Genomic DNA, 12,661 nt, shown 5'->3' on the forward strand with positions numbered 1-12,661 from the left:
AGCACTGTCACAAATTAGCATAGATTCTATTATCATCATCATCATCAGCCTGATTATACCCACTGCAGGACGAAGGCCTCTCCCATATTTCTCCACTTAACCCGGTTCTGTGCTAGCTGCATCCACTTGACCCCTGCGAACTTCTTAATCTCATCCGCCCACCTAACTTTCTGCCGCCCCCTGCTACGCTTTCCTTCCCTTGGAATCCAATTTGTTACCCTCAGCGACCATCGGTTATCCTCTCTTCGCCCTACATGTCCTGCCCATGTCCATTTCTTCTTCTTAATTTCTACTAGAATGTCGGTAACTTGAGTTATTTCTCTGACCCACTCTGCACGCTTTCTATCTCTTAATGTTACTCCTACCATTTTTCGTTCCATAGCCCTCTGGGTTGTCCTCAACTTAAGTAGAACTCTCTTGGTTAGCCTCCATGTTTCAGCCCCATAGGTGAGTACAGGCAAGATGCAACTGTTGTATACTTTCCTCTTGAGCGATACCGGTAAGCTGCTAGTCATAATCTGCGAGTGCTTGCCAAATGCGCTCCATCCCAATCTTATTCTTGTTATTTCCTTTTCGTGGTCCGGATCTGCGGTTACTACCTGTCCTAAGTAGACATATTCGCCTACTACCAGTATTTCAATTAGTATAGCATTATAGTATAGTATAGCATTAGTATAGTATTAGTATAGCAATTAGTATATTAGTATTAGTATAGTATATTAGTATCAGTATAGCATTACGCAAAGTGGCATATGCTAGCTGCATCTATCTGCAAAGCACAGAATTATTCAGTTGTAGCTTGTGGTGGAAATTTGCATGTTATTATTTATATGCATTGCTTTGAATGACAAAGCATTACTTGATTGTTCAAAGCAAAATTCATGTATGGTGCAATACTGACACTATTAAGTAGGAGGCTCTGAATGGAATGTTTACTGATATTCATTATGTTTTGCATGCACAGTTTGAGTGTTTCGGGATACTAATCATTGTTGCAGTGACTTGCATTAGACAAGGTTCACATGAACATGATTGCTATTTTTGCATGAAGGTATGGAAGGGAGTCAGAAGTGAAAGCCCGTGCCTGGTACGAGCAGATGAAGAATGCGGACGTTACAGAATGCGGCCTTGTCGTCCGGCCTGCTACGTCGTGGCTGGGTGCCAGCCCTGATGGCATTATTCCAAGCCTGGATAAAGTTCTGGAGATCAAGTGTCCAACCCCTCAGACAATTCAAAAGCATGGAAGTCTTGCTGCCCTCTTTAAGAGTGGCAAGTATGACGTCGTGGAAAATGACAACCGCTTCATACTGAGCAAGACTGGCAAAAACAGGTACTACCACCAAGTACAGTTACAGCTTTTTCGTTGTGAGAGAAGCCAATATGACTTTGTGGTTTGGTCACCCAATGAGGCATATGTTTGAGGTGCCCTATGATGACGTATTTCTAAAGAAGCAAGTAGCACATCTTGAAGATTTCTATTTTTCACACCTGCTGCCAGCAATTGTCGAGAGCAAGCAGTAAAGTTTTCATCGAAAAAAATGTTTGGACTGGCTGCCCTTTCTTACTAATGCTCTACATAATACACGAGTATCAAAACATGAGCACATAATTACATACTACAAAAAATCCCGCCTCCCTCTCCTCCCTTACTGCACGGTTCGGGTGTCCACGGACAAATGTGACAGTTACTGCGCTTTTCCTTTCCCGTGAACTAATTAGAAAATGTACACAGTATACCATATTACATAAAGCAACAGGCTTGCATGCTTGTCCAGTGTTGAACTTCTGGTCAACCCTTTCCTTGAAAAGTCAATTTCTAGTTGTGAACGAACGCAAGGAGCTCGGGAAGCATTTTTAAAGGCGAGGTTCAACGAAGCAAGCACACACAGAAACTGCCAAATATGACATTGCGATTTACACATGACATATTCATTGTGTACTAGTATTAGAAACAGCAAGTTCTCTTAACAGTCCTGCGAGCTAAACTTCTACCAACTTCTGCACTCTGAGGAGGTGCGGACTGCCGTACTTTGGGAATCCAAAGTAATTACTGGGCCACTCGCATCACATATTGGCATCAGTACTGAGAATGGACAATACATTGTGGATAAAATTTGGTTCTTCAAGTATAGCACCTGCAAGAGTTCATTGAAGTATATGTTACCTAAAGGAATAATGAATTGGTTTGTTCAGTTTGCAATAACTATTAATATTTGCAAAAGCAGGTAATACAATAAAACCAACTCGTAATATTTTTTGCTTCACCTTGAAAGGTTTAAGGTGTGCACTTAAGGGCCAAAGGCAGATGCCAGATAGCCTTCTGTACCAATCTACAAAACAAAAGAAAAAATATCCTCCAGTGACTGAGAAATTTGATTTATCGAAACACTGGCAGTGACTGTGCAACCTAAGTGCAGAAAAAGCATGTGCATAAGTGCTGAGAAATATATAAAGATTGCAAGGCAATGATGGCCATCCATACAAAACATGGCGAAATACCAATCAAAGATAAAAGACAGTTTCACAACTAATCAGGTTTTTCCAGAACACAGCGATGGAATTCAATGGGGATGAGATCAAGTTAATGGAAAATATATTTGCAATTTTCCGATGATTGATAATAATGCTCTGCTAAGTAATACAACAAGCCGTGGAGATGATGACCTAAACAAGTGAAATAATAATGCGGATCCAAAATCTAATATAAAAAAATTACCTACGTGAGTAAAGAACACCAATTCACGATACAGAGCAAAGCATTGGAAGGGGCAAATGAATACATCTATTAATGAGTGGTAATGACTGCTGGTCATCACCGTGACACTGAAATAGCTAGGAGTACACAAATAGGCTAGAGCGAACTTGACAGTAACCCTTGCATCATAGACAATAGTTTACCAGCATCCCCCAAGAGGGAAGTATACAATAGCTGTATCCTTGCCAGGAGTCACCATAGAAAAATAGTTGGATCCTAACAAATAAGCCTGGAATTAAGATGAAGGCAGCATACCAAGCTATGGAAAAGGATGGGTTTATTGCGTAAACATAGTTTCACTATTGGTATTTGAGTTGAAACCAACAAGCAGTGGCTGCAGGAAGGACACCTAATGCAAAGGGAGATAACCAATAATATCAAAGTGGCAGTCAAGTGGGCAAATGAAAATGCGAAATTTAGAGAGATCTGGCATCTGTTGTCTCCTAGCTGCTAGTCTGGATGCGATGGCAGTCAAGCTCCAGGTACTGACATTCCATTGCACTGATCCCTGATCAAACGTGGCTGAAGGTTACATAGCCCAGCTATGGCAATGAGTATGTTGTTTGCTAGCGGTTTCTTAGCAAAAACGCTAGCTGGGAATTGCTTCCGGATTCTGAAGCACTCAAGACGCCTGATTGACCGTTCCACATGAATACGTAGTCTGGCCAGTTGACGCGAAGCTACAAGTTCGGACCGACTCATCTGGGGCCGGCCTTTAGAGAAGCTCGGTAGTGAAACTTTCACGCCTGGCGGAAGATCGGCGATGGTAAAGCCTCTGTCGGCGAGGACTTCATCACCTTGCGTCAAGTGCTCTAAAAAACCACTCTCCAGTGTTATGTAGCGGTTACTTGCACGGCCACCATATGGTTTCGAAGTGAACATTATGAATCCACTTGGTGCGATAGCATGAAGGACTTTGGCCGTGTTGTGTGATTTGTATGAACTATATGTTATGTTTCTTCGCAGCAAATTCTCGGGCCTGTCAATAAAAATTTCAAAACAATCCACAATGCAAGTCACCGAATAATTCTCCTCAAAACAATCAGGCAATGTTCTCCTTATTGTTTGTGGGGGCAACCAGAACACTAATAACTCTCTGGCAAACTTGGCAAGTTCAGATACTACGAAGCAGAAAATTCTGCTCACGGCTGCTGTCGATACGCAGAAACGTATGCTGAGGTCATTGAGCAAGAGGCCTAGGCGAAGCCGCATCAATGTTAGAAGGACCTGGTCCTCAAAAGGCATCGTAAAGAGGCTCTTCACAACAGTTTTGAGAGTCCTGACCAGCTCGTAAAATGTCACTTTCGATAGTCCTGTAAAGAAACGGAACTGGCTTGCTGCTATTAATGAACTGACACTGAACACTGTTTGGCAAGCACTGTCAGCAACAACAGGGGCCTGCTTGCGGGTGACTGCATATGCGTGGTCAAGGATACGTGCTGGCTGAACTTGAACTCCTTTTTCAGCCGTTTCGGCACTCTTGCATCTGCAACCGCAGGTCTTGCAGCTGTCGACCACATTCCGAGCTCCTTCAAACCTGTACAAAGAAAAACGTGAATAAATATAGAAAACAACACAGCAGCATGAGCCAGAAGGTACACTCGGGTCTGTATAATATAAAAATTATTTCCCAAATCCATTTTAAGCCCCCTCCCCTTGCCACTGACAGAAGTAATGCCACGGCCTAGGCTGCAGCCAATAATGAAGTGCGAATGCAGTGCGTGACGGGTGAAAAATCAACACGGCATAGAACCGTTTTTTGGCACCGCTATATTATACCACCCAAAACATGATCACCTTGCCGCGTGCCAGTACTATATGCAAATAAATGACCTATATTGTACTCTCTAGCCAACTTCCTTAAGTTCCAAAGGCTTTATAAATAGTACGAATGCTGTATTATGTCCAGCATGCAGTAGATGATTAAACTGTGCAGTAGAATGGCTCTGCAATGTACACGCACTAAAAATAAGATACCTGTCGCATATATTGCTTGTACAGGACTCCCACCCCGGGAAATGTCGTGAAACAAACAAGTCATCATAAACATGTACAAGCTTCATGTGACAAACTAGCATTGCATGGGAAAATGAATGCAATATTGAAGGCTGTTCCACTAAAACGCAGCTTACATACTTCTGCACCATTCACTAACATGTAAAATTATTGTACTATTGCAAAGAACAATGTCCATATGCTTCATGTAGTTTTCGACAAAAATTTAGCATTTATTCAACACCAAGGAAGATTTTGTTCAGTCTAGATGCCATTATCAGAATGCAGCAGTATTTTCAGAAACACAATATTTGCAATTTCTCTTACTAATTGTCTTCCTATTGCAATACATATTTTACACCAGCCACACGAGTAGTCAAACTGCTATCAAGTTGCTTTTTATATCCTCAATGGTGACCGATCTAGAGAAAGTTTTACTGCTGCCACATAGCAAAGAGCTGCTGAAACATTCCAAAATCTAGCAATAAAGTGGTGTGAGATGATGTGCCCACGTAAACAATAATTTTACAGTCATGCAAGCAATATGACCACATTTGTAACCTGAGAAAAGGTTTTAAAAAGTCTTATTTTGGAGCTGCACAATTTTTCGGCAATCATGCAGCTCCGATTTTATTCCTTAGCATGTTCCTGACAGCATTCAGCACCCAACTCTGCATGCTGTTGCTGCTGCTGTTTGAGGGTCTTTAAAATCTCAGTTCTGCACTGCTTGGCTAACTAATAAACTATTGACTTCTGGAGCTGCTAGTGCAGCAGCATTCAACTGGCTGCTTAATTAATAGGCTATAAGTTTGAAAGCCTTCGAAATGTTCATGTGACAGGCATTACACATCAGTTTGCTTCTGACAACTTTTTCAATTAAAGTGCATGATCTACTGATTGATAAATTATTTCTGCTGATTCTTCTCCACAAGTGAGCTTAATAGAACTAAAAACACTAGATTTTCAAAGCATTATAATTTACTTTTTCCTAAACTTAGGATCAAATATGCAAAATTTGCCACTAAACTTGATGGCATTTTGAAAGTAAATCTTTGTGTGCTCCAGATTTATTTCACTATCATATTTAACAGCATGTCATCAGTAAATTGACTGGTAACAAATGAGCTAAACTATTTCTTCCTTCAATGCATTTGGCTACCTGCTTTCGATTGCTAGTTTGAAAATATAAATGCTCTACTGATGTTATCGCTATTTGTTGCATTTTCTATGACCCTTTACCACACTTGTTGTTAGGAAGTCCCCTGGCAATTTTTACTGTGGAGCCTCCTAGAATAATATATATAGTCCATTCAATTCTACTGCATGATCTTTTCGAATAAACTTAACACATGGCAGCATGAGAGACATTCTGGCTGGAAGCTATCGGCTGTAATCAGGTTGGCTTTGTATGAGTGATCCCAAGAAATTTTAACTGAACATGATTATGCTAGAGCTGGCAAGAACAATATGCAAAAGTCTGCTGTGCATCGCAGAATATCAGCTACATTATAGCGGGAACGGGCTATACTGCTGAAATTCTTAAATTCTGCCACATATTGCTGAAAGCAAAGATTTATGTTTTTACACAAGACAAACACAAAACCATATAAAGGAGTGCCCGTCAAAAGTAATCAACTGTACTGTACCTATGTTCAAGTTCAACCGCTGCAACATCCCCAGGGAGCTGGTCAGCCTCAGTGCTGTCTTCATTGTTTTGTGTGCCTGTTTCGTTGCAAGGCACAGGGGAAGGCGTTTTACTGGTCTCTGGCTCCAGAGTTGTGGCAATGTGCCGTACTAGCTTCCTTCGTCCTTTGTGATGAACAGTCTAAGGTATTGCAATGAACAAAAATACAGAAGGACAGTAAGTAGACTGAAGCAGAGAGTAAGTTTGGCCATATTGGTAGTTCATACTTAAAAGGGAAATAATGCTCAAACGACGACAGTGCATTACTTCTTTTGACCATAAATAGGGTCAAGTTCAACGTCAAAGTATTTCATTCAGGCAGCAAGATTCCTAGGATACAGATAAAAAGGCAAAAAATGCCTGACTCAGTGTCTGTACCCTTCCCCACCCCCACACACATCACTCAACAGCAGTACAGTAATATACAAAGCCACAGTGCTTTGGAACTCTTAAACAATACCATTACAACAAAAGTAATACATTAATACAGACATATAATATGGTGAGGCTTCCCAAAAAAAAACAAAGTATTTTGCCTTTGCCCGTGCCACTAGGTATAACGGGCTTACATTAATACAGACAGTGAAAACTATTAATATTAATATGAGAAATACACAGCTGTGAAACAAAATCCAAACTAGGCATGGTAATAAACCACTAAAAATATGCAGCTATCAACAATGTTAGTTATCAATCACCACTTAGCACCTTGAAGAAAAGAATAAAAAATGCTCAAACATGTGTGCACAAAAGGTGTATGTTTATGCTTTTTTTAACGCTTGCAGTGAGGCAGTTTCTGTAATGATAGTCATTACCCGGTAGTGTTTATGCTAGTTCGAAACAAAATCTCAAAATCCATACCGGCGTTCCAAGGTGCAGCGTTGGATATGGGTTATCTTTGGAGGGCCGCCTGTCAACAAAATGAATTGAGCATACCTGAAAAAAAAAAAAAGCGAGGGCTACAACATGTACTGAATAACAGTGTAAGCAGGCTACTTTCAAAGCCATAAATACAAAGAATATTAACAAAAACAGTCACATAATCGAGTAGAGTCATTCCATGCAGGTGCCCATTGCATTGCACGTTTTCCTTTATCCTCCTAATAACAATTCATTGCCGACGTTTTCTCAAGGCATATTTTTTGTTTGCTTTGTTTTCCAGCATGGTCATTTATAATAATTCACAAAAGTAGGCACAGCATATGCATCACTGAAACGTGTTTGTGCACACCACTAACTTCGCCGACACAGCACAGTTGAGACTGCCACCGGCGTCCGCAATTACTCAACGAAACCAAGCACATATTACCTCTACTATGAAATAACACAATTCGCTGAAACAAAAACGACCAACATAATGCACAGAAGGCTTGTGATGTTTGCAGAACTGCCTATTTCATGCGCGCGTAACACTCCCAAGCGCATCATCGTTGCGGTGAAACCGAAATGCATCCAACACTTCATCTAAAGTATTTTGAATATTATCAAATTATTATTATCAAAAATATTATGTCACCTACAACGAACTCTGGCTAATCCCCCACTGTGGGTATGTGCCATTACAACGAGGGAGAAGAAGAAGAAAAGGAAGAAGAAGAAGAAGAAGAAGAAGAAGAAGAAGAAGAAGAAGAAGAAGAAGAAGAAGAAGAAGAAGAAGAAGAAGAAGAAGAAGAAGAAGAAGAAGAAGAAGAAGAAGAAGAAGAAGAAGAAGAAGAAGAAGAAGAAGAAGAAGAAGAAGAAGAAGAAGAAGAAGAAGAAGAAGAAGAAGAAGAATATATCGAAACAAGTTTGATCCCATAAGTTGTTTACAGTACTGACCTACAATACAAGCGCGAACGCACAGTTGACTCGTAACGCGGACGTAATTCGAAAACTTAAATGGTATCCCACTACGATCGGGTGAGCAAAGAGTCAACGACATAGAAAATGAAGTCATGCACACGTTCTCCCGTTAAATCGCGCACAGAAACTGATTTGAGCCCGTGCTCAAGGGCATATGATCACTGACGGCGGTCGGCATGGCAGCTACCATCAACAAACGATCGCTGCGCGATATTTCTACTATGCAGCATACTCACTCTAGCCGATGTTCCAGGGTTGAAGTTCTTTCTCTGAAGGTTCGAAATCCAACGCTGGCGAATCGGCTTGTTGTTTTCACCTTGCGGAAATCGATGCATTCCGAAGGGCCTAGCGCACGGGCAGTCTTCATGAAGTAGAGGGAAGTGTGTCTGACAAACGGATTTGTCCCACACTTTCAAGTCGGCGTCGCAGTTTTTACACCCAAACACCGAACACGTTTTCCCTCGGCTTTTCCACATTTTCTTCGCAAAGCACTGCGTATGCAGCAGCGAGATCAGAATGCGAGATCAGTGACTGATAGACATCATCTGTAGTCGGCTGCTATCCAGAAGGCCACTCATGTCGCGACGACAGGGGCGCCGCGAGTGTCAACTAAGCGAACTGCTCCCTGTAAACGGTCTTTACGGTCCTCTGTTTCAGAAAATCATTGAGAAGCAATGGCGTAGTGCTACACTATCAGATTCTCTGACATTGGCCGTAAGAAGCATCCACCTTGCTGTGAGCTCGACAAACTCAATCCAATCAGCGCTCTATACACGTGAACATTCAGCTTTACTATGTGGCGAGGTTTTCTGTACAGTGTCAGCGTAATCTCGTTTTTGGGGAATACTTGTACCTGGCTGTCTAGCCAGAGTTGATGTGCACTCAGTCTATGGCAACACGCCGGGCAGTACGCTGTCAGCGCTTGATTCTCGAGTCAAATACGCTATAATGAACCAGGATGTGTTGATTCATTCTAAAGTACTGCAGGCCATACCACTTACCTTGTATCTGCGTTGTCTTAATAACACTAAATTTGCCTATCTCACTCGTATAAGACACGCGCGTACTGTTGAAAAGGAACTTGCCATTAGGCAAGTGGTGCACTTCAGATCCAGTATCAGGCCCGTGAGCGCGTACAACGCAAAAAGCGTGCAAAGCGAGGCCAGTAAATCTAAAAGGCGGATGGTTGCGTGCCTTGTTTTTCTAAAATTCGCACTTCTTTAGCTGCATTGGTAAAGTCCACGGGGTTTTTTTTTTTTTTCTGAAATGTTGGAACACTCTACACAGTAAATCGCTAATGCATTGCAGGAGGCACGTTTTCGTCGCCAATAAACCCGCCGTAAACTCGGAAGCAGATACGTCATGTGCGTTTCCGCGAGCGCCACCAGCTGGCGATCCACACTATGGGAGCGACGAAGGCGCCACCTCTAGGTCGATCTCGCGGCAAATAGGAAAAAAAGCCATCCTTGATTACAGTTTGGTTAAACGGGACTTTCTATGTCGGGCGCTTTTCGAGCGGAAGCTCCACTACGACATGTTTCGCTCAAGTTGTCGGGTATGAAATTAGACCCACAGCTGGAAAGCGCTGAAGGTGTGCTGTGGCGTCATATCACGTGACACGCCAGAGCTGCTGCCGCTGCGCCACCTCGCCAGCTGTGTTAATGTGATGAACCACGGGACTTGTCACTTGCTTAAAAGGAGAGGGAGCTTGTCGTGAGGTGAGCGTCTCGCCAGAAGAGAGCCGTGCAGGACAGTCTTCGGCGGCCCCGACAAAGGTTACTTTGTCGCGTAGGCGGCGGGCGGCTTTAGACCACCAGGATGATGCGGCTCGCCGAGCTGCTCGAAAATGTGCGGGACGCTAAGCGCAAGGTCTACCCATGGTCGCGTTACTTGGAACCAAACGGGGACAGAAACCCATTGCCAACGGCACCAATCGATTGGAAGGACATTTCAATTAGGGTTGTAAATATCGGTATTGAGTAAAACACAAAAACTAAATAACATTTTTACGTTCTTGTCCCAGATGGCCATTGATGTACGATGGACATCCAAACTCGGTCGCAACTAGGCGGCCGAGTATGGACGTCCGCCGGAGTTCCGACGTACGTTCGAACGCGGATTGTCGAATCTGTACTCTCAGCGGACAGCCGCCGTACATCCGCCACTGGATTCGCTTTTACAAAGCTATGATAGATTGTAATCGTCGTGCTCGTCTGAAATGCTTATAAATCAGTAATGCCGTCGAATCTGCATTATATGATGTCAGAGCGAATCGATTCGATAGACAACTTTTCATTAAAAACTTTTTTTTACTTTCCGCATGTTTCATCGTTGAATTCTTTCTTCAAAATTTTTGTGATCAAAATTTCAGTGACCATAAAACATTTTTCTAATCATGATGCTTCGGCGAAACTTTAACCGTAGGCTGAATAGACGCAGCAAGCTCAAAGATAACGAAACCAAACCTACCCTAAAAAATATCTGAGCCAATCCAATCCACATGACAAGTTTCGTCATGGAGGATGCCTTCAGGCTTCTGCGTTCTGCATTTTCTGCGCAGTTACAAATAACTACAGCTGTTATGCACTGCTAGCATTGTTTTTGTTATGGCTTGTAGCGGCTGGCACACTTTGTTCACCCGCGGAACTCAAAGTATTTCGCCCAACTTTTGTTTCTTTAGTGGAACTTTTCGATGCACTGACATATTGTAGGTGGTGCTGCTTACACTTGGTGCGCTTTCGGTTATGGTGGCGGTAAGGAAACAGCTCTGTACAGCAGCTGAACGATCGAGTGTTTTAGGGGAGACTGACAGGATGGCTCTGCGCAAAGTGCAGCCTTATGTCTGAGGGCCATCCTTCTCTGCATTGCCGGACGCCGCGCCAGTAAGCCACGCAACTTTTCTGTCTCTGATAAAGGAGTGCCTGCCTGAGCTTTAAATCGGGGGTTAATTTGTAACCATGCGCAGCGTGCTGAGTTGTAAAAACTATAGCGCAGGACTTTTGCACTCGAGCCTATCGTGCGACATGCCTACACTTGTGGAAACGCCGCGAGGGTTGTTCTCTTAATTGCCAGCCACTGATCTTTCTCTCTTGAGCTTTACGGCAACTACAGTGTATAGAAGGAACTGCTGTGTGCACTGTGCAGTAGCCGCTAAATAACTAAAGGTTTAGAACTCCCCTTCAACTTTGACAAACCAGGACAGCCCCTTGGGCATGTTGGTTATGCATATGTGACCAAACAGCGCAGAACAACCGGACAAGAAGAAGATAAAAGACAAAAAAAAAATAAAAAAAATCAGCGCTTGTCTTTTTCTTGACCCGTTGCTCTGCAATGTTCTGGCACGAATTTGACATACCGCTGCCGTGAAACAGTTGGGCTGTCATGATGATGATGATGATGATTTATTGACCATTCCCTTTGTAACGGGTTGGCATTTGGTGCCCAGTCTTAAAAAAAAAAACACAATAAGAGTTCACAACACGCATCCAACACTTTGGTGACTGCAGCGCCTTCTGTTATTCAAAACAGGCATACTGGCAGGTCATGCAAGCCACAGGCTCTAAAAAAACTTGAGCTAAGCAAACGTAAGATGAAAACAAAATTGTTATTGATGTGTCCTTACAGATATATTCAGAGGTTCCTCAGAAATTCACTGCATTATTGACAGCGAGATAATGCCTAAGCTACACTATAGCCTTAAAGCACCTTATAGTGCATGATACTGAGCTTATGTCTCGCACTGGAAGCTCTTATCACGCCCATAGGTTATCATATTGAAGTAGTTTTAAGTCCATGCTTGCTAATACAGTGATAGCCATTAATTGAATCTATGGCATCATGCTCGCGCATGCAATGCTTCTGATAGCCGCTGGACACATGATGTGGGCTACAGCAGAAAGCCGTACCTGGTCATCTTACAAGCAGTTGCGCACTTGATACTTTTAGTGTGTTGTGAAAGTTTATGTGTAGTGTTTCTGTATGGCAATGATTTGTTATTAAAGGCTAACATTTGGCCTGCTACAGGAAAACCCTGTACCTAGTCATCCTGAAAACAGCTGTGCAGTTGGCGCTTTTTGTGTGTTGTGAAAGTGTTTGCGTTCTCCTTCTGTGTGGCAATGTTTTTGTGGTTGAAGACTACCATGTGGCTTCATTAAATTGTGTTCGATGCGATTTGCTGCAGCCGATTTCGTAGGCCAACATGAAGCAGCGTTTTGAGCATGTGGGCAAAACTTCCTTTAGCTAAACTGTCATCCATGGGGAAAAGACAGCAACATCCCTTTGCATTCTCATTTGTTTGGCATGGCTAAAAGTGATTATTGTATCATTATCTACGTTACTAATATTGAATCATGGTTGTCAGTGTTAATGTTTGAGTATCACAAGGT

The 12,661-nt window shown here is 42.6% G+C and overlaps 2 protein-coding genes across 2 annotated transcripts; both read right to left on the reverse strand.

Moving 5' to 3' along the window:
- Nucleotides 1–3,226: 3,226 nt before the first annotated feature.
- LOC146184872 (uncharacterized) lies at nucleotides 3,227–4,000 on the reverse strand. The gene has a single exon (XM_084608640.1). The coding sequence runs from the start codon at nucleotides 3,998–4,000 to the stop codon at nucleotides 3,227–3,229; it is 774 nt and encodes a 257-aa protein (XP_084464766.1).
- A 53-nt stretch (nucleotides 4,001–4,053) lies between these two features.
- LOC146184873 (uncharacterized) lies at nucleotides 4,054–8,889 on the reverse strand. The gene is made up of 5 exons (XM_084608641.1): nucleotides 8,513–8,889; nucleotides 7,296–7,370; nucleotides 6,397–6,575; nucleotides 4,112–4,292; nucleotides 4,054–4,068 (listed from the first exon to the last, which is right to left on the reverse strand). The coding sequence occupies exons 1-5, from the start codon at nucleotides 8,750–8,752 to the stop codon at nucleotides 4,054–4,056; spliced, it is 690 nt and encodes a 229-aa protein (XP_084464767.1). The 5' UTR covers nucleotides 8,753–8,889.
- Between the last annotated feature and the right edge of the window lie 3,772 nt (nucleotides 8,890–12,661).

Source organism: Amblyomma maculatum, chromosome 7 (assembly GCF_055883805.1).
Source record: "Amblyomma maculatum isolate TAMU_Amacu chromosome 7, ASM5588380v1, whole genome shotgun sequence".
Taxonomy (NCBI): Eukaryota; Metazoa; Arthropoda; class Arachnida; order Ixodida; family Ixodidae; genus Amblyomma; species Amblyomma maculatum.

Coding starts and splice junctions, on each gene's coding strand:
- LOC146184872 (XM_084608640.1), bottom strand. CDS start 4,000: ATGCCTTTTGAGGACCAGGTCCTTCTAACATTGATGCGGCTTCGCCTA.
- LOC146184873 (XM_084608641.1), bottom strand. CDS start 8,752: ATGTGGAAAAGCCGAGGGAAAACGTGTTCGGTGTTTGGGTGTAAAAAC. Junction 7,371..8,512: donor ACCCTGGAACATCGGCTAGA/GTGAGTATGCTG, acceptor TTTTTTTTTCAG/GTATGCTCAATTCATTTTGT. Junction 4,293..6,396: donor GCGGTTGAACTTGAACATAG/GTACAGTACAGT, acceptor TTCTTTGTACAG/GTTTGAAGGAGCTCGGAATG.